This window comes from Dipodomys merriami, unplaced genomic scaffold (assembly GCF_024711535.1).
Source record: "Dipodomys merriami isolate MVZ:Mamm:240054 unplaced genomic scaffold, mDipMer1.0.p SCAF_51, whole genome shotgun sequence".
NCBI lineage: Eukaryota > Metazoa > Chordata > Mammalia > Rodentia > Heteromyidae > Dipodomys > Dipodomys merriami.
The window spans coordinates 4,318,592-4,341,119 of NW_027206080.1; the positions used below are offsets into that span (position 1 = coordinate 4,318,592).

General features: G+C 50.0%; 1 protein-coding gene across 1 annotated transcript in view; it reads left to right on the top strand.

Moving 5' to 3' along the window:
• Nucleotides 1-2,416: 2,416 nt before the first annotated feature.
• The window catches only part of Pgbd5 (piggyBac transposable element derived 5), a 47,407-nt gene continuing 27,295 nt past the window's right edge, over nt 2,417-22,528 (top strand). The window contains exon 1 of the mRNA XM_069998168.1: nt 2,417-2,762. Coding sequence (XP_069854269.1) covers nt 2,432-2,762 — 331 coding nt within the window. The 5' untranslated portion in view covers nt 2,417-2,431. The remainder of the gene's footprint in view (nt 2,763-22,528) is intronic.

The following is a 22,528-nucleotide window of genomic DNA, read 5'->3' on the forward strand; positions in this document are numbered from 1 at the left end:
ACTGGCAATAAACAGTCCTAGCCTGTTGAGATTCGAGTCTAGCCTATTCCTTCTCTGTTCTCCTCCATTTTCCTAACACTTAGATAAGGCAAAACTGAACAAAACCAACACAAAACCAGCATGAAGCCAAGCAGAAGAGCGGTGGGGCAGCAGCTTGGAGAGGGGAAGCTCTGAGTGGTTTCTGTGGGAGAGACCAGGGCTTCCTCAACAACCGAGTTAGATAACAAGTAAGGACAGTGAAAATCTGTGGCATTAGGAACACATTAGTCAATTATTTTCACTTCTGTTTTTATCTTTATGTATACATTAGGATGATGCATTATAAAATATGTCCAAATAGTTATCACCATTTTTTCAAAATTTAAATTAAAATTGGGGGTGAAATAAAAACATTGTAGTATATTTTTCTATGGCAGCCTTTTTTTTCTTTCTTTGGGATCCATAAAAGGAGGGTGCATTATGCCACATGTGGAGGCTAAGACTGGAAGTGGAAATTAACATGTTGCCTAACACAGGGACCCCCAAAACTTGAGGAGTTGTCTACACAGATGGGTTGATTTTAGTACCTTGGAGCTCTTTGGGAAAACTCTTCGCTAAAAGCTCAATAAGACTTTTTAAAGATTATTTAGTAATTATATGTCAAAGTTATTTGGAAGATGTTCCAATGATTCAAAGCTAAGAGATCTCAGTGTAGTATGGATTCTGTAATTATCGGCACATAATGTTATTATTAAAAATCATCAACGGGGAATCATAAAGGAGAGTGAATCCAGAGAACGAGTATTTTTTAATCGTTTCGTACTCTTTCTCTTCACAACCAGAAAAAGACCACGTGTCCTTGGCCACGTGCTCTTCTGGTTTGGAGCTGCTTGTTTACACAGAGCAGAGGGCGGAACAAAGACTGGTCTCTAAACAGTCGTTGAGTTTTTACCCGTCAAGATGTGGGGTGGCGGTTTTGACCTCCCAGCCCATGTGCTTTGTGGCAGGCAGTCCTCTGCGAGGCGGCCTGCGGCTTGGCGTGTGTGTGTGTGGGGGGGGGGGGTAGCGCCGCATCGATGCACGTTCGGGGCGGGGCGACCTCGGTGGCGCGGGGGCGTAGCCTGTGGTTTCCTACGCGACGCCAGGCCATCGTGCCACACCTCGCGCTGCGGCCGCGGCCTGTTGAGCTGGTAACCACCCCGCACGGCCTGTCCCTCCAACGCTGTCCGATCCCCATTTCATTGTTTGCAGGAGAAAACGTGCGGCCCTGCAGGACCGGGCCTGCCTCGGTGTTCACTGAGGACTGGCTCGAGCCCGAGTCGGACTCGAGCCCGAGTCCTTCAGCTGCGCTGGCCGGGCTCCTCCTGATGGGTCCGGCTGCAGCGCTGCGCGGACCCCGGGCTGCTCCGCGGACCGGGACCCGGGAACCGGCTGTGCGGACCCGCGTCGCCGCGGCGATAGGGGCTGCAGGACGCGTGCAGGACGGCCTCGCTCGGGGCGCGCTCGGGAATGGCTCCCATCGCAGACACTGACTGGCGCGGGAAGGCGCGAGGGGGTGGGGCTCGTGGCCGCGGGGAAGCCCCGCACTGCACTGCCCGCAGCGCGGAGTTCAGAACCACCGGCTGGACAGCTCCGAGTCTGAGAGCGACTGCGCGAGCGGAGAGCGAGCCGGGCGGGCCCGAGCCGTGGGCGCCGTTCGGATCCGCCGAGCTCTCTTGGGCCCCGGCTCCGCCCCCTACCACACCCTGGAGGGGCCGCGGCCGGCCTGCGGGCGACGGTCCCAGCTTGAGGAGACCGCCAGGGACCCGCACTGCTTCTGCAGCCCCGGCCGCGCGCCCCGCCCCCGGGGAGGAGCGTCCTGAGGCCCCGCCCCACACAAGGGAGGGGCGTCCTGTGACCCCGCCCCACGCGAGTTGAGATCACCCCCCCATTGGCCAGTCCTTGAGATGCGGGGGCGTGCTTGCCCGCGTTCCCCGCGCCATGTGGAGGAGTGTCTTGTGACCACGCCCATCAGGGGGCGGGCTGTCATGTGGCCCCGCCCCGCGCGGGCCGGGCTCCCCATTGGCGGCGGCTGAGGTGCGCGAGGCGGGCCCGCCCGGCGGCTCGCGCCCGGGAAGGTCGGCGGCGCAGCGCGGCTGCCGCGGGGAAGGCCCGCGGGGACGCGGCGGCCGGGCGCGGCGGGGACGCAGCCGGCGCGGACGCGGGCGGCAGCGGCGCCTGGCACCGGAGCCCCTTCCCGCCGCGGCCGCAGCCGGCGGCGCTTAGCTTCGAGGCGCATCGCGGGCGCGCGGCCCGAGCGGCCAAGACGGCGGGCCGGCCGGGCGCCGGGCGCCGGGCGCTGTGCTGCGGGCTGCGCTGGTGGGGGGCGGCGGGCCGCGGCGCGGGCCCTGGGCCCGGCGCGTGCGGCTGGGAGGCGCTGTGGGGCGCGGGCGCGCGGGCGGCGGCCGGGGCCATGGCCGAGGGCGCGGGCGCGCGCAGGCGGGCGCCGGCGCTGCTCGAGGCGGCCCGCGCGCGCTATGAGAGCCTACACATTTCAGACGACGTGTTTGGGGAGTCGGGCGCCGACAGCGGCGGGAACCCCTTCTACAGCACTTCGGCCGCCTCGCGCTCCTCCTCGGCCGCCTCCTCGGACGACGAGCGCGAGCGCCCTGCGCCCCCGGGGGCCGCCCCGCCGCCGCCTGGCGCCCCGGCGCCCGCCGAGCTCGAGCTAGAGGACGAGGCCTGTGCGGGATGGAGCGCGGTGTTGCGGGACCGGCCGTCCCCGCGCTTCGAGGACACCGGAGGTAAGGTGCCGTCGCGCCTGTCAGGTCCGGGGGCGGCGGCGGCGGGGAGCCGGGCCGGGCCCCGTGGGGGCGGCCCCGGGCGCTGTCCGGTGCTTCCCACTGCCGGGGGCTCCGAAGCCAGTCACTGCCTTTGTGGGGCCGACGGGGTCAGCGCCGAGGGCGTGGCGGAGCGCGGCCCGGGGAGCGAGGTAGCCGGGAGCCGGGCAGCCGGGGGTCGGGGCAACCGGAGAGCCGGGGAGCCGGGGAGCGGGGCAGCCGGGGAGAGGAGCAACTGGGGATCGGGGGAGCCGGGAGCGGGGCCGCCGGGCACTGGGGGAGAGGCCCGCTCGGGCCTGGACTCCGCGCTGCCCTTCGCTCATCTGGGAAACTTGGAGCCCAGCCGGGAGGCCGCGCCGGACGCCAGCGGCCGCCTGCGCGGGGCTGTTTCCGGCGGCGCCGGCAGCCCCAGCGCCGTCCTGCTGCCCGCGGAGCCGGGCAGGCGCACGTCGCCGCCGGCAGCCGCCGCGCCCGGCCCGGCGAGGGGGGCGGCCGCCGCGCCCGGCCGGGACCCAGAGCTGTCCCGCCCCGGGGTCCCCAGCCCCCGCCCCGCCTCCAGGATCTCCAGCCCCCAGCCCCTCTGCTGCCCGGCCCGCGGTCCCCGGCCGGGCCGTCCCTCACTGCCCCCTCCCCAGCCTCCCGGCCGAGTGGAGAACTGGGGAGTGGCTGCGCCGGGCACGACGCGGCTTTACCCGCCCTCTCTCTCCTCTTACTTTATTGCTGGCGCTTGAACCCGGGCTGTCCAGATCGCCATGCTGCGGCCTGCTGGAGGCCGCAGGCTGCGGGGCTGGGAGGGAATGGTCTGCGGGGCTGGCCGCCTGTGAGGGTGGTCGTGGTGGGTTTGGGGGTGGCAGGGCAGTGCTTTGGGTGGGTGAATTGTAAAGTGTGATCCTTTGCACCGTGACTGAGCGTGCGATTTGCACGAGTCACTGTAAACAGTCTTTTATACACACCGCATTTTCCTGAGTGTCATTCAGGCCTCCTGCCCTGGACGGCTGTTGTCCACATCAGCTCTAAGGTTGTTCCAGCTCAGAGCTCCGGTTTGGCAGGCCTATGCAGCCAGCATCTGTGATCCACTGTCTGTCTTGGAGCATGCCAGGTCTAATCTACCTAGGAGCAAGCAAGCCTCTTAGGTTTCAGAGCAGAAGGGGAATTGTGCTAGGTTGCACCAGTTATGAGTGAGAATCGGGCCTGGGCTGGTTCAAGAAGGATGAACACTCCGAAAGGAATTGTAAAGCAGTCTTGTATTTCTTACTAATCTGTAATGGGAGAAATTCTGCAGCAGGGCCCTTTCATCTGTCCAGTGCATTACTCACAGTTAAGAGCAGTATGACGTGTCATTTGGTGTTAGGTTCAAATTCTGCTTTCGGTGTTCCTTGTCCTTTAAGTCTAGAGCTAATTTAGAATGTGATCTCCCTAAAGAGAGTCTGGTGTGCATGCAGCGGTTCCGTGGTTCATGATGTTTGAGTTCAGGTTCACTGAAACAGTGCACTGTGGTTTATGGAGCCTTAAAATAGATGCCAGATCCAAGTTGGAGAAATTCTGGCGACTCGTTAGCATGGATAGCAGCAGATGTGTTCAAGAGAAGAGGAGTGGAGGCCTTCAACCTGTGGTGGCACACATGCTTCAGCATTCTGTGCTGCTCACTTTTTTGGGGGGGGGGGTCCGGTCATGGGGCCTGAACTCTGGGCCTGGGCACTGTCCCTCAGCTCTTCAGCTCAAGGCTAGTGCTCTACCACTTGAGCCATAGCACCACTTCCGGCTTTTTTCTTTTTGCTTAAGTGGTGCTGAGGAATTGAACCCAGGGCCTCAGGCATGCAAGGCAAGTGCTCTACCACTGAGCCATCTTCCCAGCCCTGCGCTGCTCACTTGTAAGGAAAGCAGCCTCCTAGTTTGGTCTTCTGTCTTTGAGGTCCTGTTTGTAAACAAATCACATGGTGGGCAGTGAGGAGGAGGAAAGACAGTGAGAGCAAGTGGAGAGCAAGAAGGTGACATTTGATCTAAAATCAGATTTTATTTCAATTAATTGTTGGTGGTGCTGGGGTTTGAGTCACAGCCTCATGATTTCATGGTTTACTTTCTTGCTCTACCACTTGAATCATGCCTTCAGGTTTACTTTTTGCTGGCTATTTTGGAGATAAGAGTTTATTGAACTTTTCTGCCCTGGCTAACCTTGAACCATTATTCTCTGGATCTCAGCCACCTGAGTAGCCACCGACACCTAGATGATTTTTTTCTTCCTTTTTGATTTTGGCAGTACTGGGGATTGAACTCAGGACTTGCTAAGCAGGTACTCTACCACTTACACCAAGTCTCCAGACTATTTCTTTTAATTTTTAACTTGCTTCTTTTTTTTTTTTTTCTTTTTGAGAGGTTCTTGCTACATAGCCCAGGCTGGTGACTAATTTACAGTGATGGCAGGTCAGGCTGGCCTTGAACACAATACCTCCTGCCTCAGCCAATCAGGTAATCAGGTTTCATAGTAGAATGTTTGTAATTGGGAATGCAATCCAATGAGGATACTTACCTTGCCCATTGTAAAAAAAAAAAAAAAAAGAGGTATACACAGGTATGTAAATGTGACAATACATAAATGTGTAACTGTGTTGTATGTGAATGTTCACTGCCTGTGCTACTGAGAGCAGAGAAGGCCTCAGAATGACCCAGGAGCCTTCAGAGTCCTCATGAAGGACTTGACCTGCTTGCTTTCTCAGCTGGAGTTGGAGCTGTCCTGTGGCCCAATGATGGGAGTACATAGTGCAAGAATTGGAACCCAGCCCTAAAAAGTGCACCTTTGTAATTATGAGTGAGGATCTTGGCCACCTTCAGGCTAATATTCCCAGTCTCTGTCTGTGTTGCCTTCTTCCTGGAGCATGTCTCCAAAGTTCACTAGTGGAGGGTCCTACTCCTCTGTCTCCTGTCTCCGTTTCCTCTTCCTCCTCCTCCTTTGCTCCTCCTGCTCTTTGCCAGCTCTTGGTGGTGTGGGCCCTCTGTCCAGAGGACCTGAATATACACACTGTGCTTGCTGGTTGACAGGCGGTTAACTCTGCTGGGATGGAAGGGTGTCATGGGATCTGTCCTGAGAGCACAGGGCCCAGGGCCCTCTCCAAGCCAGACTTGCAGCATATTCCCTTAAAATAGCCCTGCAGTCTGTCAGCCTCATTGCCTGCCTGCTGTGCAAATAAGCAATGCAGCATGCAGGCTCACTTTTGGAAGCAGCATGAAATTTGGGAGGTAGCTTGGCATCCTAGGTCAGACTCCTTCTGATTTTCTTTTTTTTTTTTTGGGTCCGGTCATGAGGCCTGAACTCTGGGCCTGGGCACTGTCCCTCAGCTCTTCAGCTCAAGGCTAGTGCTCTACCTCTTGAGCCACAGCGTCACTTCCGGCTTTTTTCTTTTTGCTTATGTGGTGCTGAGGAATTGAACCCAGGGCCTCAGGCATGCAAGGCAAGCGCTCTACCACTGAGCCACCTTCCCAGCCCCTCTGATTTTCTTCTCTAGTCTTGAGATTGGCTTTCAGGAGGCAAAGGAATGGGCAGGTTCACACATGGAGGGAGGGAAGACTGCTGTCTCTGGCTTTGTGAGGTCTTGGTTGTGGCTAGCTGGGATTGGGCCCTTTGCCTTTTCTGTTAGTGGCTAGACTTCTTAGAAGGGCTTTAAATTCATGTACCCTGCCAGCAACCCTGTAGTCATCTGGAGGGAGGCCTGACCTTGAGAAGCAAGAGAGGAAGCTATCTTCATTAGCATTGATGATAATTTTGCCCTTAGAGTTTGCTTCTAGTTTATTTGGCTTAAAATCTTTTTTTTTTTTTTTTGGTTGGTCGTGGAACTTGAACTCTGGGCCTGGGCGCTGTCCCTGTGCTCTTCAGCTCAAGGTGAGTGCTCTACCTTTTGAGCCACAGTGCCACTTCCGGTTTTCTAGTGGTTTATTGGAGATCAGAGTCTCTCAGACTTTTCTTCCCCGGGCTGGCTTTGAAGAACCGAACTGTGATCCTCAGATCTCAGCCTCCTGAGTAGCTAGGATTACAGGCATGAGCTACCGACACCCAGCTGGCTTAAAGTCTTTGACTAGCAAGAAGAGGAAATCTTTCTCCTGAGGCCAGAGTTAAATAGAGACCTCTTGTCTTTTAGGAGAGCCTGGACACTGGAGCCCATCTGTGGGCTTACTGGAAACAGTTCCTGCTGCCTTGGTGTTGTGCCAAGCTGGAGATACTAGGGAGGCTGAAGCTCAGGATGTGCTTAATAGCAAGCAGGCCCACCGTAGGGGTCAGAGGAAGCAGCTGGGTTCTCTTCTAGGATCCTGTGTAGGAGAGGCTGGACCGGGGCTCCTGGTGATGCTGCACTGCTTTTCCATGGACAGTCACCCTTCATCTTCACACAGCCCTGGGGCAGAGAGGTGGTTACCTCCACTCTGCAGAGGACAGGGTGTGGCTGTCTTTGCAGTCATGGGTTGGTGAGCTGACCTGGTTTAAAGGACTGCATACACCTGGCCAGACCTGATAATTCAGGAAAGGTGGACCCTTCCTCCCCTTACCTCCCCTTTCTAAACTGGAACTTCTTTTGTTTTGAGCCCAAAGCACTTAAAAAAATATATATACAGGAGTTAGAGTTGTTTTTAGCTTTTATGAGGGGTACAGCATTCCGTGGGGTTCAGCACAAACAGCTGTTTGTAATCAATGCCCCAGTCAGATAAAGAAGAGAGAAGAACCTTGAGTTTTAAACACCTCTATTTGAATCCTGGCTGCTCCATGTTCTGCCCTGTCCCAGGGAGCTCAGAACAGCTCAGCAGGAAGCAGGCCTTGGGTGTCTTCTGGGCAGGGCGATGGGCAGTTCTAGAGTCCCCAGCTCACTTTATTTTTAAGATTGTGATTTTTTTACTCTTCTTTTTTTTGTGACTCATGTTTTTATTTCATAAGCTGTTATAAGTTAAAGTGAATAGATTTTTAATATTCCTTGTAGCATTTTACAAGTGCAACAGAAGACTGGAGGAGCCCGATTAAGACAGCTGTAGTTCATTAGATAAATGCTGTTGCTTGTCATCACATCTGTTCACAGCAAAGTTTTGGAAAATAAACACCAATTATTCTTGCAAAGAACAAGTTTATCTAAAAGTATGGAAAAGTGTTAAATACAAGGTCTTTAATTTACGTGACAAGCAATAAGTACACAGTTTGGAAACTCACCCTGCACGCTGCTAACTTCAGACACACAAAGCATGGAAGGGGGGAGCTGGCCCATTTGGCAAGCTGACTCCCACCCCGTGGTTTATCTGCTAAGGTGATTTTTTTAAAATTTTATTTTATTTTATTTGAGAGCATACTGTACAGAGGGGTTACAATTACATGGGCAGGATAATGCATACATTTCTTACCAAGCATTGCAGCCTCCTCCTTTGTTTACCCTTCACCTCCCTTCCCAGCCTCCCCCCTCCCCCCGACCCAGTCAAACCCCCCTCCCCCCCCCCACACCGACATTGTAAAGCTTGCTTTGACATGACATTTTGTAATTCTCCTTGTTGCAACAGGTCCACCTGAATCCTTAAAGGACTTGTTTGTCCCCATCTCCTCCACATGTTATACTGACATCAAATAAAGTGAAAGCAGGGGGGTTACACTGTGGGGGAGGGACATACAAAGCAACAAAGAAATAATCTTATAAATGCATTAGAAACACATGCATGAAAGAAACGAAAACATTAAAATACATATTTAAGGGTTCGTTTTCCTAACATCACATTATCTGACCTTTTCCGCTTGACTCATACCTATACTAGATATTGCAAATAAGGGAAACCATAGGACCTATGTTTCTTTGGGCCTGGCTTACTTCACTTAATATAATTTTTTCCAAGCCTTTCCATTTCCTAACAAATGGGGAAATGTCATTCTTTCTGATGGAGGCATAGAATTCCATTGTGTATATATACCACATTTTCTTGATCCATTCATCTACTGAGGGGCTTCTGGGTTGGTTCCATATCTTAGCTATGGTAAATAATGCTGCAATAAACATAGTTGTGCTGGTAGCTTTAGTGTGGTCTTGTTTGTACACATTTGGGTAAACTAAGGTGATTTTTTTTCTTATTAATGAGTAATTTGTGTTTATTTTAGAAGACAGAAGAAAAGTGATTAAAAATGTGAAACCCTCATAATTTTCCATTATCCTTCCATGTATCATAGACCAGATGATGGGTGACCTTTTTGTTGTAATTAATAAATTGTGAACATTGTAATTTAAATTTTACAAAGGTATTTTAATGGGTATGTAATATGCTGCAGTTTTCTTTGGTTAACATTGGGTTTGTTGTCCTCTTGTTTTACTTACTGTTTCACTACTAATCAGTGAGATTGTGAAACTGTGCTTGAAGCTTAGTTTGTGTCCACATCCTTCATTTGCTTCTTAAAAGGATCAAACTAGTATCAAGGGAAGGATTTTTCACTTTTTTTGGGGGGGGTCCGGTCATGGGGCCTAAATGCTGTCCCTCAGCTCTTCAGCTCAAGGCTAGTGTTCTACCACTTGAGCCAAAGCGCCACTTCCGGCTTTTTTTCCTTTTTGCTTATGTGGTGCTGAGAAATCGAACCAAGGGCCTCATGCATGCAAGGCAAGCGCTCTACCATTGAGCCACCTTCCCAGCCCCAGATTTTTCACTTTTTCAAAAGGCTTTTGGTGATTGCTGTGCAAGAGCCTTGCTTACACTCCTCTCAGCAGTGAACAAGAACTGTTGTTAGTTTTTCATTGTTGGGACAAATGCCTGAGAGAATTTCAGGGAAGGAGGATTTATTTTGGGTCCCTGTCTCAGAGCTTTAGTCCTAGGGTTTCTAGTGCTGAGATGAGGCTGAACAGGTGTGGCAGTGTGGGCAGTGTGTGGTAGAGGAGCGCTGCCTGTCTCTCGGCAGCCAAGCAGCAGATGGGAGTCAGATGGAGAAGCAGCCCCAGGCCAGGTACATGACCTTCAAAGACACATCCCCATTGACCTGAATACTCCAGTCAGGCCAACCACCTCATATTTCCACTGCCGTCAGATTATGAATCCATCTGTGCAGTCAGAGCTTTTGTGAACAGTCATCTCTCAAGGCCCCATCTAAGCACTGCCTGCAGTATGTGAGCATCTCAGTGGATATTTCAGGGACAGAGAAAGTAACAGGAAAAGGTAACGTGGAAGGCCTGTCATACATGACTGGGTTGTGTGTGGATCTTTTTGCTCTACTTGGATGGTAATTGCAAATAGGCCTGGAGTAATTTTTAATGTGTGCAGCCTAAACTCTTGCAGGCCAGGGGCTTGTAAGTTGATCTTCCAGTTCTAGAGGCTTTACATACAGTTCTAGGCTTTGAGAACTATGGGCTTCAAACTTTCAAAGCCAGAGACTTACAGCCGTAGGTTCTTAGGTCAAAGCTTATTGTCCTGGACTTCAAATGCCAGCGGCCTTGCACCCAGCAGCTAATGTGACTGCTTTCAAGATTCGGGTGTCAGGAGCCCCTTGGCTCCTAACCTTCGGTGGCTCTGGATTGTTGCAGTGACTGCAGGCAGCAGTCTCTTGTCTGTGGTTCATCGCAGCTCTTTATCTTCTGTGCTCTCACTGTCCACCATCTCACCTGCCCAGGACTCCCACAGTCCTTTGTTGTATCAGCTTCTTCAGTTATTGCTGCGGGCTGATCTCTGGAATCCTTCAGCCTCCTAAGAACTGCTGGTACTGCTGTTCTTGGGGCTAGAAGCTCAGGTTTTGTCTGCTGTATTCATGGTTAGGACAACAAGTGGGTAAAAAAAAGTTCTGTTCAGGAGCCTAATGTTATATCACTGGAAGACAGCACACAGGAAAGAAATCTCCTGGACTGACCTGAAAAGACTGAAAACTAACCTGCTTAATTAGCTAGAAGAGGGGTGTGGAATTCTGTACACAGCTTCTTGTTCAGCCACAGCCTTGTTGGTGCACAGTTTCTAGTTCTGATCAATCTCTTAAGCTCACATATGCACCAATCACCTTTGGGCCCAGTCACACTCCATCCCTAGTTCTGAGTGCAAATAACTGCAGGATGTGCAGGGCCATCTAGAGATCACCAATACTTGTCATGGTGGCAGTTAAAACCCAGCAGGTGTGGGGCTGGGAAGGTAGCTCAGTTGTAGAGTGCTTGCCTAGCATGCATGAGGATGCCCTGGGTTTGATTCTTCAGCATCACATAAGCAGAAAAAAGCCAGAAGTGGCACTGTGGCTCAAGAGGTAGAATGCTAGCTTTGAGCTGAAGAACTGAGGGGCAGTGCCCAGGTCCAGAGTTCAGGCCCCACAACTGACCAGAAAAAGAAAGAAAAGAAAGAAAAGAAAGAAAGAAAAGAAAGAAAGAAAGAAAGAAAGAGAGAGAGAGAGAGAGAGAGAGAGAGAGAGAGAGAGAGAGAGAGAGAGAGAGAGAGAGAGAGAGAGAGAAAGAAAAAAGAAAAGAAAGAAAGACTGAGCAGGTGCAGCTCGTCTGGTTGTGACTGGAGCAAGTCATCTTGCAGCAGAAGTCATGGCTTCAGCCGCAGTGTGGTTCCATTGTCCTGAAGTCAGAGTGGAGCTTCCTTGGAATGACTGTAGAGCATTCCAAGCCCTGGTCCACCATGATGACAGTCCAGCCAGTCTCCAGAGGTGGGGCTGCTTGTTTGACAATTCCCTGCCTAAGTCAAATGAGCACAAGGGAGGAGTCTTACATCTGTCAGTCAGGCAGCTGTCTGTCCAACAGCTTTGATTATTCAAAACATAAAGGTTGGGTGCTTGCAATAAAAACCAGTGAGGGCTAGGAAGGTGGCTCAATGGTAGAGTGCTTGCCTTGCATGCATGAGGTGCTGGGTTCGATTCCTCAATATCACATAAGCTGAAAAAGCCAGAAGTGGTGCTGTGGCTCAAGTGGTAGAGCCTTGAGCTGAACAGTTGAGGGACACTGCCCAGGCCCAGAGTTCAGGCCCCCAGCCAACAAGAAAACAAACAAAAAAACCCAGTGAACATTCCCAGCATCGGTCCCTAGCCAAGCACTTACAGGTGAACTCTGTCTTATCTCTGTCTACTTACTTTTCCTGTGGTTGCTTATGCTCTTGATGTTATAGCTAAGAAACCATTGACAAGTTCACAATCTCTGTGAGGAGTCCCTGTGTTTTAGCATTCTAAGAATGTTATTATGGCACTAATGTTCCATTTTATCTGTAGTAAGGTAAAGCACTTGTTTTTGCTATGGATATTCAGTTGTTTCCGCTCCATTTTTTGAAAAGACAACTCTTTTCCCTGTTGAATTATTTTGGCCTACTACCAAAAGTCAAGAGACTGTAATTTATGTTTCATTTTGATAATATTTTTGTCTCTTTCTCTTCCCAAACTTCAATCGGTGTCTATTTCTCTACAGTCATTTCCCCAGTACAAGACCTTTTAAGAATCTCTATTTAGAAAGCCCACGGATTGGGAGAAGATCTTCACTAGCCATACAACGGACAAGGGTCTCATATCTAAAATATACTTGGAACTCAAAAAATTAAATCCCCTAACAACAAATCCTCAAAGAAACAACTGCCCAATAAATAAGTGGGCTAATGACTTAAAGAGAAACTTCTCTGAAGAAGAAAGAAGGATGGCTAATAGACACATGAAGAAATGCTCAACCTCCCTAGCCATAAAAGAAATACAAATCAAAACAACATTGAGATACCACCTCACCCCAGTTAGAATGGCTGTAATCAAGAACTCTAATAATAACAGATGCTGGAGGGGATGTGGACAGAAGGGAACCATACTGCATTGTTGGTGGGAGTGTAAACTTGTTCAACCACTTTGGAAAGCAGTATGGAGGTTCCTCAAAAGACTCCACATAGAGCTCCTTTATGACCCAGCAATCCCACTTTTGGGCATTTACCCAAATGTTTACAAACAAGACCACACTAAAGCTACCAGCACAACTATGTTTATTGCAGCATTATTTACCATGGCTAAGATCTGGAACCAACCCAGATGCCCCTCAGTAGATGAATGGATCAAGAAAATGTGGTATATATACACAATGGAATTCTATGCCTCCATCAGAAAGAATAACATTGTCCCATTTGTTAGGAAATGGAAAGACTTGGAAAAAATTATATTAAGTGAAGTAAGCCAAGCCCAAAGAAACATAGGTCCCATGATTTCCCTTATTTGCAATATCTAGTATATGTATGAGTCAAGCAGAAAAGATCAGATAAGGTGATGTTAGAAAATGAACCCTAATATATGTATTTTAAATGTTTTTTTTTCTTTCATGCATTTGTTTCTAACGCAATTAGATTATTTCTTTGTTGCTTTGTATGTCCCTCCCTCACAGTATAACCCCTGCTTTCACTGTATTTGATGTCGGTATAATTTGTGGAGGGGAAGGGGAAAATAAGTCGTTTAAATTAGGATTCAGGTGAACCTGTTGCAACAATGAGAAGTACAAGTTGTCATGTCAAAAGCAAACTTTACAACTTGGGGGGGGGGGAGGGTTGGGTGGGGGGGAAGGGAGGATGGGAAGGGATGGGAAGGGTAAACAAAGGAGGAGGCTACAATGCTTGATAAGAAATGTACTCACTATCTTGCCCATGTAATTGTAACCCCTCTGTACAGTATTTTCACAATAAAAAAAATATGAAAGCTAAAAAAAAAAGAATCTCTATTTAACGTTTTATTATACACAGTCCCAGGGATTTAACTACTATCCTTTTATGTCACACATGCATATGTAAACACCTAAATGCATGCACAAGATATACTAAATACACATTTTGTCCAAATAGCTAAATGTTTGCTTAGGGCTGACGCCAATTGTAGAATGACCTACCTAGAATACAAGACTACTGCTTGAAGTTTTGTTTAAAAATATTACATTGAGAATGTTCATAGTCAAGGATTAACAATGTGTAGTGCGTAGCTTCGTTGTACCTGGAGCTGCTGTACCGTGCATTTGTGAAAAGGAAGAGGTGTTTGCTTTCATCTGGGGCTTGGCTACTTCTGATTGCGCAAGGTGCCACTGCCACTGGAGATTCCTCTTTCCTTTCTGGTGGCAGCTCTTAAAGGTGAAGGGTTATCTTTCTTTTCATCTAGACTTGAGGCTTTGGTCAGTGGGATGATGGGATTTCATTGACTAAACCCTTGAATAAGCAAACCTTGGCCCACATAAAGGTGTTGCAGGAATGCCTCAGAAGACACATCAGGTGTTACACCCCTCCCACAGCTTTTACTTCTGACATTGCTGAATGCCATTACCACTTTCCAGTCCCTCAAGAAAAACTAGAACTGTTGCAATGGGTAGTGTGTTTTCCTTTCAAGAGCATTTCTTGATTTCTGCATTTCAGTACATGAACGTTACCTTTGGTGTCTTCTTCCCTGAGTAGACAATACAGTAGGTGTCAGGGACAGAACACTGCGGGCTAAGCAGTCTCTCGTCTGTGGTTCATCACAGCCTTTTACCCTGACAGATCAGGACTCTTCCCAGAGTTCCCTGGGCTGGTAGAGAGGCAGAAACATGGCTGAATACCTCATTAATCCAGCTGGCTGTCAGACTGTCATGTGTAAATGTACAAGACACAGAAGGAACACACTACTTCTGGGAAGGTTTTTTGGTTTGTTTTTTCAGGAGGAACTTAATAACTAGGATTTGTAGTTTGGGCAAATCCTAGCAATTCTTCATCTTTTAATGACTGAAAATGGTGATGTGTCTGTGGTAATCATTTCAACATTCAAATGGAATGTAGCTTTAGTCTCTAGACCTTAAAATTACAAGCAATTGTCTTCTTGTAGCATTCCTATAAAGTCTGTTAAGGTTTCTATTTATTTATTTTTGTTGGTCCTAGGGCTTGATTGAACTCTGAGCCTGGGTACTGTTCCTGCACTCTTCAGCTCAGGGTGAATGCTCTACAACTTGAGCACCACTTCCAGTTTTCTGGTGGTTAACTGGAGATAAGAATCTCATGTACTTTCCTGCCAGGACTGGCTTTGAATCCTAGCTACTCAGCCTCCTGAGTAGCTAGGATTAAGGCATGAGCCACTGGCACCTGCAAAGTCTGTTAAGTTTTGATTATTGAAAATAAATTTCTTGCTGTACTTAAATTTTTTTTATTGTTACTATAAAGGTGATACACAGAAAGGTTTCACTTATATAAGTCAGGTAAGGAGTACATGTCTTTTAGGACAGTGTCACACTTCCCTCCTTCCCTCCCAATTTTTCCCTTCTATCCTCACACACAAGTTGTGTCATTCATTTTCAACCAAGTGTCTTGTGAGCACCAGTGTTGCAGACTTTCCTTTATACTGTCTTCTGTTTTGGTCTAGCTGGACTATGGAACTTTGGTCTGTTCCTGAATTTTTTCTCCCCTGGTACTGAGGACTGAACTCAGGGCATTGCTCTTGCCAGGCAAGTGCTCTTCCGCTGGGCTAAATCCCCAATTCTGTCCCTGAATTTTTAAGTTGAGTTTCCATTTTTAATTTCCCATCATTGCTAGATGATGAATTCCCAAATCAGACTTTTTCTAATTTGAATGAAATTGAATGACTATAAAATTACATTAAACTTGTATGGTCTGTTACTCTTATCCAAGCTAATACATGAAATGATTCCCAAACATTATAATTGTGATATAGTCTAAACTATTAATTGACCTTGCATCATTAGTTACATTTTATAACTGTCAGTTCTGTAGGAATAAATATTCCGTGTAAAGGCATCTGGCAATATTCATAATATTTGTAATGTTTTGTCTACCATCATTTCTCATTCTATGTATTTGAAAACCCTTGATCTCTTTTTTGTTTGTAAAACTAACATATTATTACCTTTATTCTTACAATGCACATATATGTATATATCTGATAATACATACATATTTTAACTTACATAGATTTTCAGTCTGTAAGGAGCATAAGTATATGTTCAGGCTGAGTTACATCTGGTTGGGAATTTTGTTTTTGTAGCTACAGGATTTTTTCCCCATGTGTGTTTCAGTGAGTCCCTTTGAGCACTGTGATTATTTTAATTAAAATTAAATTACACCTGTACCCCCTTCTGCTGTCTCTTCCTGTATATATATACTTCTTCTGAAAAGGCTTCTTGCCCCTTTTCTTTTTTTAAAAAAATTAATTGTTATCATAAAGGTGATGGACGAAGGGTTACAGTTACATAAGTCAGGTAATGAGTACATTTCTGTTTAGACAGTGTCACTCTTCCCTCCTAGTTTTTCCCTTCAGTCTCCACCCACAAGTTGTATAGTTCATTTTCAACAAAGTTTCAAGTGAGTACCACTGTTAAATTTGTTCATCCTTTGTCCTGGAAAATCCTTGCTAGCTACACCTGCCGCCCTAGTAACCTGTTGTGGTTACTAGGAAACAAGACTTGTCTGTGAACGAGCCATCTAATTTCGTGGTTCTGCTGAGCCCTTGGGTCTGTCTTCCTGTGGTCTGAGTTGCAAGTCAAGAGCATCCCACCCTTCTTTTGCTTCTGTTTCTCCTGCACGGATGAGGCGTTTCAGGGAACTGTATGCCAGTCTCGTCAGGGTTCAGAATCCTGCTGGACACGTCAGCGCAGAGCCATGGAAGGCTGGGCCAAAACTAGGAGCAGCGCACCAATGTGCAGAACCCTTGGCTACTGAGTGATGCATCATGGAGGCCCACAGGCTGGGGTATGAGCCCTTGGGTGTGTTCTGCCGGGGGGCCGCCTGTCCTGTTTCCAGCTCTGTCCTGAGTACCTGCACTATCATATGGCATTTCCCATCAATGATAGGCTGGGTTGTATTCCCTCATACCACAGGCAGGAACCCTAGCCCCCACTGCTTCAGAATGTGACCTTTTAGAGAAAGGGTCTTTACATATATGATGGCGTTACAGTGGGGTACTAGAGTGCAGTCTGACCCGGGATCCTTGTGGGAAGAGGGAACCAGGATGGAGTGGTACACACAGTGTGACCACGTGTGGACATGGGCAGGGATGGTATCCAAAGCCAAGGACAGAGGCCTCAGAAGGAGCTCGAAGTGCTCACACCTTGACCTTCTAGACTCCAGAACTGAGAAACTTGCCCAGGCTGCCCTGCCTGGATTACTGTTTTGGTAACTTACCAAAATGACAGAGCATCCAATGAGATGAGCAGTGACAGCTGAGACAAAATCGGCAGCGGTTCGGCCGGACTGCAGGGCTGTGATGGGGTGGTCTGCACTTGGCTTTCTGACCTGGTCTCTGAGGCTGTGGAAGTGTCTGGTGTCAGATATGGCAGTGCAGGCCTGCTGAAGATCTGGTCCAGGTCACCCACAGAGGTTCTGCAGGGCCCAGCACCACCAGGCCTTTGCTGTGTGTGGGATGCCACTGGTGCGGCCCTGACGTGCGTGTGCTTACCTTACCGTCTTGGAACTGGATCTTCCTGTAGCATCTCATGGCTTACTGCAGAAGCAGGTCGCATGAGGCAAATGTCACCCAGCTTAGAAGCTGTGTTGGGACTTGACCTTCCAAAGGCTCATTTCTTTGGGTCTTCTGAGCCTCACAAACCTTCAGAAGGTGTCCAGTCTTAAGCTGTAGCTGATCTGCATACATTCACTCATGCATTCCTTGTGGGTTTAGGTAAAACATATTGTAGAACTATTTTTTATGGCAGTGACATCTTTGGGTCATTAAAATATTATTGTTTTTATCATTGTTCTTGGGAGTATACTTAATAAATATTCTTTAGTCTCTTTTGCTGCTTGAATTTACTTGTCATTTAAAAATTATCTTCACAAAGATGTCATTCCAAATGTCAAAAATGAGGAAACGGAAGCTGAGGTTAATTGGCGAGAACCAGAGTAAAGCTGGATTCTGGTTTTTCGTTTTGTTATGTTCTAGCACTTCAGGTACAGTGACTTTTTCTTTTTCTTTTTTTTGGGGGGGTCTGGTCATGGAGCCTGAACTCTGGGCCTGGGCGCTATCCCTCAGCTCTTCAGCTCAAGGCTGGCGCTCTACCACTTGAGCCACAGTGTCACTTCTGGCTTTTTTCTTTTTGCTTATGTGGTGCTGAGGAATCGAACCCAGGGCCTCATGCATGCAAGGCAAGTGCTTCTACCACTGAGCCACCTTCCCAGCCCCTACAGTGACTTTTTCTATTGGGTTCTCTTGTGGGATTTTTCTGTTAGATTCTCTGGTAGGATCTGCAGATGAAATGTCTGCTCGTGGGCTGCCAGGGCAGCCTACCAGGCACACCTCTCCAGATTCCTTCCCTCCTGATGGGAGGGACTTCATCCCCCGTGCCCCAGGCCCAGGGTCAGTGTGAAAATGTGTGTGCCTGTGCAGGTGGGTGTGCCCGTGTCTGTGTGCAGGTCCATGTGTGTGAACCTGTGCAGAAGGTGTGCCTGTGTGTGTGTGGAGGTCTCTGTGTGTGAACCTATGCAGAGGGTGTGCCGTGTCTGTGTGCAGGTCTGTGTGTGTGAACCTGTGCAGGGGGTGTGCCTGTGTGTGTGTGGAGGTCCGTGTGTGTGCCTGTGCAGGTGGATGTGCCTGTGTCTGTGTGCAGGTCTATGTGCACCTGTGCAGGTGGGTGTGCCCATGTCTGTGTACAGGTCCATGTTTGTGAACCTGTGCGGGGGGGGGGGGGTGCCCATGTCTATGTGCAGGTCTGTTTGTACCTGTGCAGGTGGGTGTGCCTATGCATGTATGCAGGTCCATATGTATGAACCTGTGCAAGTGGGTATGCCTGTGTCTGTGTGCAGATCCGTGTGTGTGAACCTGTGCAGGGGGTGTGCTGGTGTCTGTGTACAGGTCCATGTATGTGCCTGTTAAGGTGTGTATGCTCATGCACGTATGCAGATCTGTGTGTGTGCCTGTGTAGGTGGGTGTGCCTGTGTGTGTGTGTGCAGTCCGTGTGTGAACCTGTGCAGGTGGGTGTGCCCATGCACATATGCTGGTCTGTGTGTGAACCTGTGCAAGTGGGTGCGCCCGTGCATGTATGCAGGTCTGTGTGAACCTGTGCAGATGGGTGTGTCCATGCATGTTTGCAGGTCCATATGTGTACTTGTGCAGGGGGTGTGCCCATGCATGTATGCAGGTCAGTGTGTGTACTTGTGCAGGAGGTGTGCTCGTGTGTGTGCAGATCTGTGTTTGTACCTGTGCAGGTGGGTGTGTTCATGCAGGCTTGGCATGCTTGCTTCTGTGTGTATTTGTGATGTGTGTGTACTTGTGCTTGTGCAGATATGTGTGAGCCTGTCCAGATGTGTGTATTCATGCAGGTGTGAATATCCATCCATACAGGTGCATGAGTACATCAGGTGAATCATGGTTGAGTGAGGTTCCCTGCTCCTAAAACAGGCCAGATATATTTGGCTGAAATGGTTTACAGTTGTGCAATGTACCTTCCAGCCAGGTGTACCTCCAAACCCTTAGAGAGCCCACAAGGGTATAGTTTCATAGAACCCCTCTGGTTTGCATCATGATGCTAAATGAGACTGTTTTATATTGCCCATTATAAACAAGCTTGGGATTCTCATGGATTTGATCTGGGACACATCCTGTGGGCAGAGTGTCTCCCCACCGTGACCCTCTGGGGTTAAGTGCAGGACATGGTAGCTTGGAGAGGGGAGCGACCTGCCTGGTCAGCCCAGGAGTGGTGGGGGAGGGCTGGGTAGAGTTGATTCCAGCAGTGATTAAGGAGAGATGAGCCAGAGTTGGAGGTGGCTGTCCAGGTAGGGCTTGCTCTGCTCAGGGGGAGGTGGGTGACACCCTCCATGCTGGGCTGTAAGAACAGCTGTAAGAACAGCTCTGGCCAAGGGTTGGGTGTTCCAGGAGATAAAAAGTAGCAAGCTGGTTTTGTTGAACCCTGGGGTGAAGTGTGGGGATATTTTGAGGAGTTGTAGGTGGAGTTTGGGTGAGAGGTTGGGGATTCTGTGAGATGCACAGCCCCTTCAGAGATGGAGGAGCAGAGAGCAGGGAAGGAGCCTGGAAGGCCCCCAGGACCACCTCCTCTTCTCTGAGCTCATGCCGAAGCCCCATGACACATAGCAGGTTGGTTTCAATGTCTGGGGGCAGAAATCTGGGTTCTAGATGCTCTGACCTTCCCCTGTGCTGTGAGAATCCTAAATCCATAAAGATGGGCACTGGACTCCTGAGTTGGGCCTCCTGTGTGTGCCTGTTCCTTCTCTCCTGTCCTGCTTGGTGGCTTGCTTGTCCCAGGCCCCAGCACACATTGCTTTCTTGCCTGGCTGTCTCTTCTGCAGTTCTTGGTGCTTCAAGGGTTGTACTGGGTTGTCGGGGGAGGGGGAGGGTGGACAGAGCAGAGAAAAGCCTTTTGTTCTCTGGGAACATGGGGGGCTGTACCTGGACTTGCGGGCCAGCAGAGTCAGGCTGGTGTGAAGGATTTGGAGGTAGAAAATCAACAAAGGCACTTTTCCTCAGAGCTCCACATGGAGGGGTGTGTGAGAGAGGATGGGGCAAGAGCCCTGGCTCTGAGGTCTCCTGGAGTTAGAGATAAAATGGTGATGGACCCGGTACTTTAGAGGAGGAAGGAGCTCCTGGAATCAAGTGGCATTTGAGGCTTTCATAACGTGGGCGCTGATGGCCACCTGACATCAAAGCCTCAGTGGCTGCAGATAGGAGAGGTGGGCCAGAGCTATGCGTGGTGCCCTGGAGGGCTCTCCCTGGGGCCCCATCCTGGGACCTGCCACGGTGATGGGTGATGCCTGCTCCCCCTCCTGCAGCCTGTTGTGGGAGGGGTCAGGGAGCAGAGAGCCAGCTGGGGCTGGCGCTGCAAACCAGCACCTGGCAGCTCCAGAAAGCGCTTTAAAAGAAAATCAAAGGAAGTCGGGTTTTCATTTGTGCAACTGGTAGGATAGCTTTGCCACCTTAGTAAGCCTCAAGCCAGCCTTTTGCTCTGGAAAGTTTATTTCATCTCCTGTTCCTTTCAAACCTCATTGCTGAATCGAGCAGACCCAGCGGGATTCAGTCTAGCTTCCTGTGCAGTGCAGCCCAGCACCCCTCAGGCTGCTCTTGCTACTAAAGGCCTGCGGCTCATTTAGTCCAATGGTGTCAAGATCAGCACCCTTGGAGCCCTTGGGGGCTGGCTATTGTAAAGCCTCTTCTAGTTACCTGCTTTTGAAATGGTGAGGCTGAAGTTTGTCTTCCTGGAGACTCTGCTTTCTCCTTTCCTCCCTCTCCCTTTCTCTCTCCCTCTTTCTCTTCTGTCCCTACTTTTCTCTCTCCTGTCTATATCTTCTGTCCTCTCCTCCCTCCTTCCCTTCCTCCTCTTCTCTCCTTCCTTCCCTCCCTCCCCTCTCTTTCCCTCCCACCTCTTTCTCTCTTTCTTTTTAACTCCTTCCTTCCCTCCCTCTCTTTTGCTCCTTCCCCCTCTTTCTCTCTTCCCTCCCTCCCTCCCTCCCTCCCTCCCTCCCTCCCTCCCTCCCTCCCTCCCTCCCTGTCTGATGTTAAGCTTGGTGACTCCAGCTTTTTCTGTCCACCTTTGCATTTGAGCCTAAAAGTGGAACAAAAGCCTGTGTGCTCAGGCCCTGTGTAATATGTGGCACAGGTGTCTGGTATTAGGATTTTCACAACACCAGCATCGGTGTGAACTGCACTGTGGTGTGTACCTTGCATAGAGATGCAGTCTGAAGAGGAGTTCCGTTTCTGCAGAATCCCCAAGGGCAAGGAGGGAATAGACTTACATCTCTGCAGGGGAGAAAAAGAGGGGCAAAACAGGCACATGGCTAGACTGTAGTGCCACGTGCTATTTGAGTCCTCCCACATGATTCCGTGAAGCACAGGAAACTGTCAAGATGCCATCTTGGCCCCTCACCTGGAGTTGTAATGAAGCAGGCTGTCTGTTGCCCCACCCACCTCCATGTACCAGGCACCTGTCTGTAGTGATGCTTTCCCTGGTGGCCCAGCCCATTTGTCAGTATGGACACACTGGCCCTGACCCTCGATGCAGTCCACCCCCACGAGCCAGCTGCTCCTAGTGTATCAGGAGGCCATCCCCCAGTCCTGCAGTTCCGAGCTGTGTAAGTGAGGGAGGCTCCTGGAAACAGATAGGGTAGAGTCTGAAAGTACACAGTGATCACACCTTGGCTCCTTTGGCATTGTCCCCATGTCTCCAGATGATGGGCCAGGGTGGGCACAGGAGAGAGCCAGCCGAGAGGGGCCTGCAGGTGTGGTTGCCTGACTCCTGGCCTTCCAGTGTTTACCTCCTTGTCCTTGTTGCATGGCTTGATGTCCAAGGCTACGAGCTCCTCTGCACACTTCCAACTCCTGAGAGCACATAGCAGCGCAGCTGCAGTGCATGCCTGGGGTAAAAGAAGGCTGGGTGCAGGTCCTTGTGAGGGAGCCAGACTGGCCAGCTATCAGCCTTGACCATACTCGCTGGCTGCAGGCTGCCAGGCTTGGTGGAAAGTTCCTCCACGTAGTTAAGACCAGTGGAGTGGCCATCGGGGACCACGGCCTCCATGTGCACTCTCTGGCCTGGGATGAAGCCAGAACTCAGTATCCTTCCTTAGTGACCAGTCCCTGCTCCTGTTGTCTATTCCAGTATACCGGTGCTGCTCAGCCCTGAAAACATTACCTGCTGTCTGCACTGCCTGGCTGGCAGTTGCCTTGCATTAAAGATCCCATGGCCCGGGTGCCTCCCCCTCCCCTGGCTTGCTAGGACTTCCAGAGTGAGTTCTCTTTCTTCAGTGAGTTCTCTTTCTGTCCATTCTGTGCTGTTCTATCCCTTCTCTGGAGCTGTGGCCCACCTAGCCTTTCCTAGTTATCCCCTATAGGCCTCAGCTTC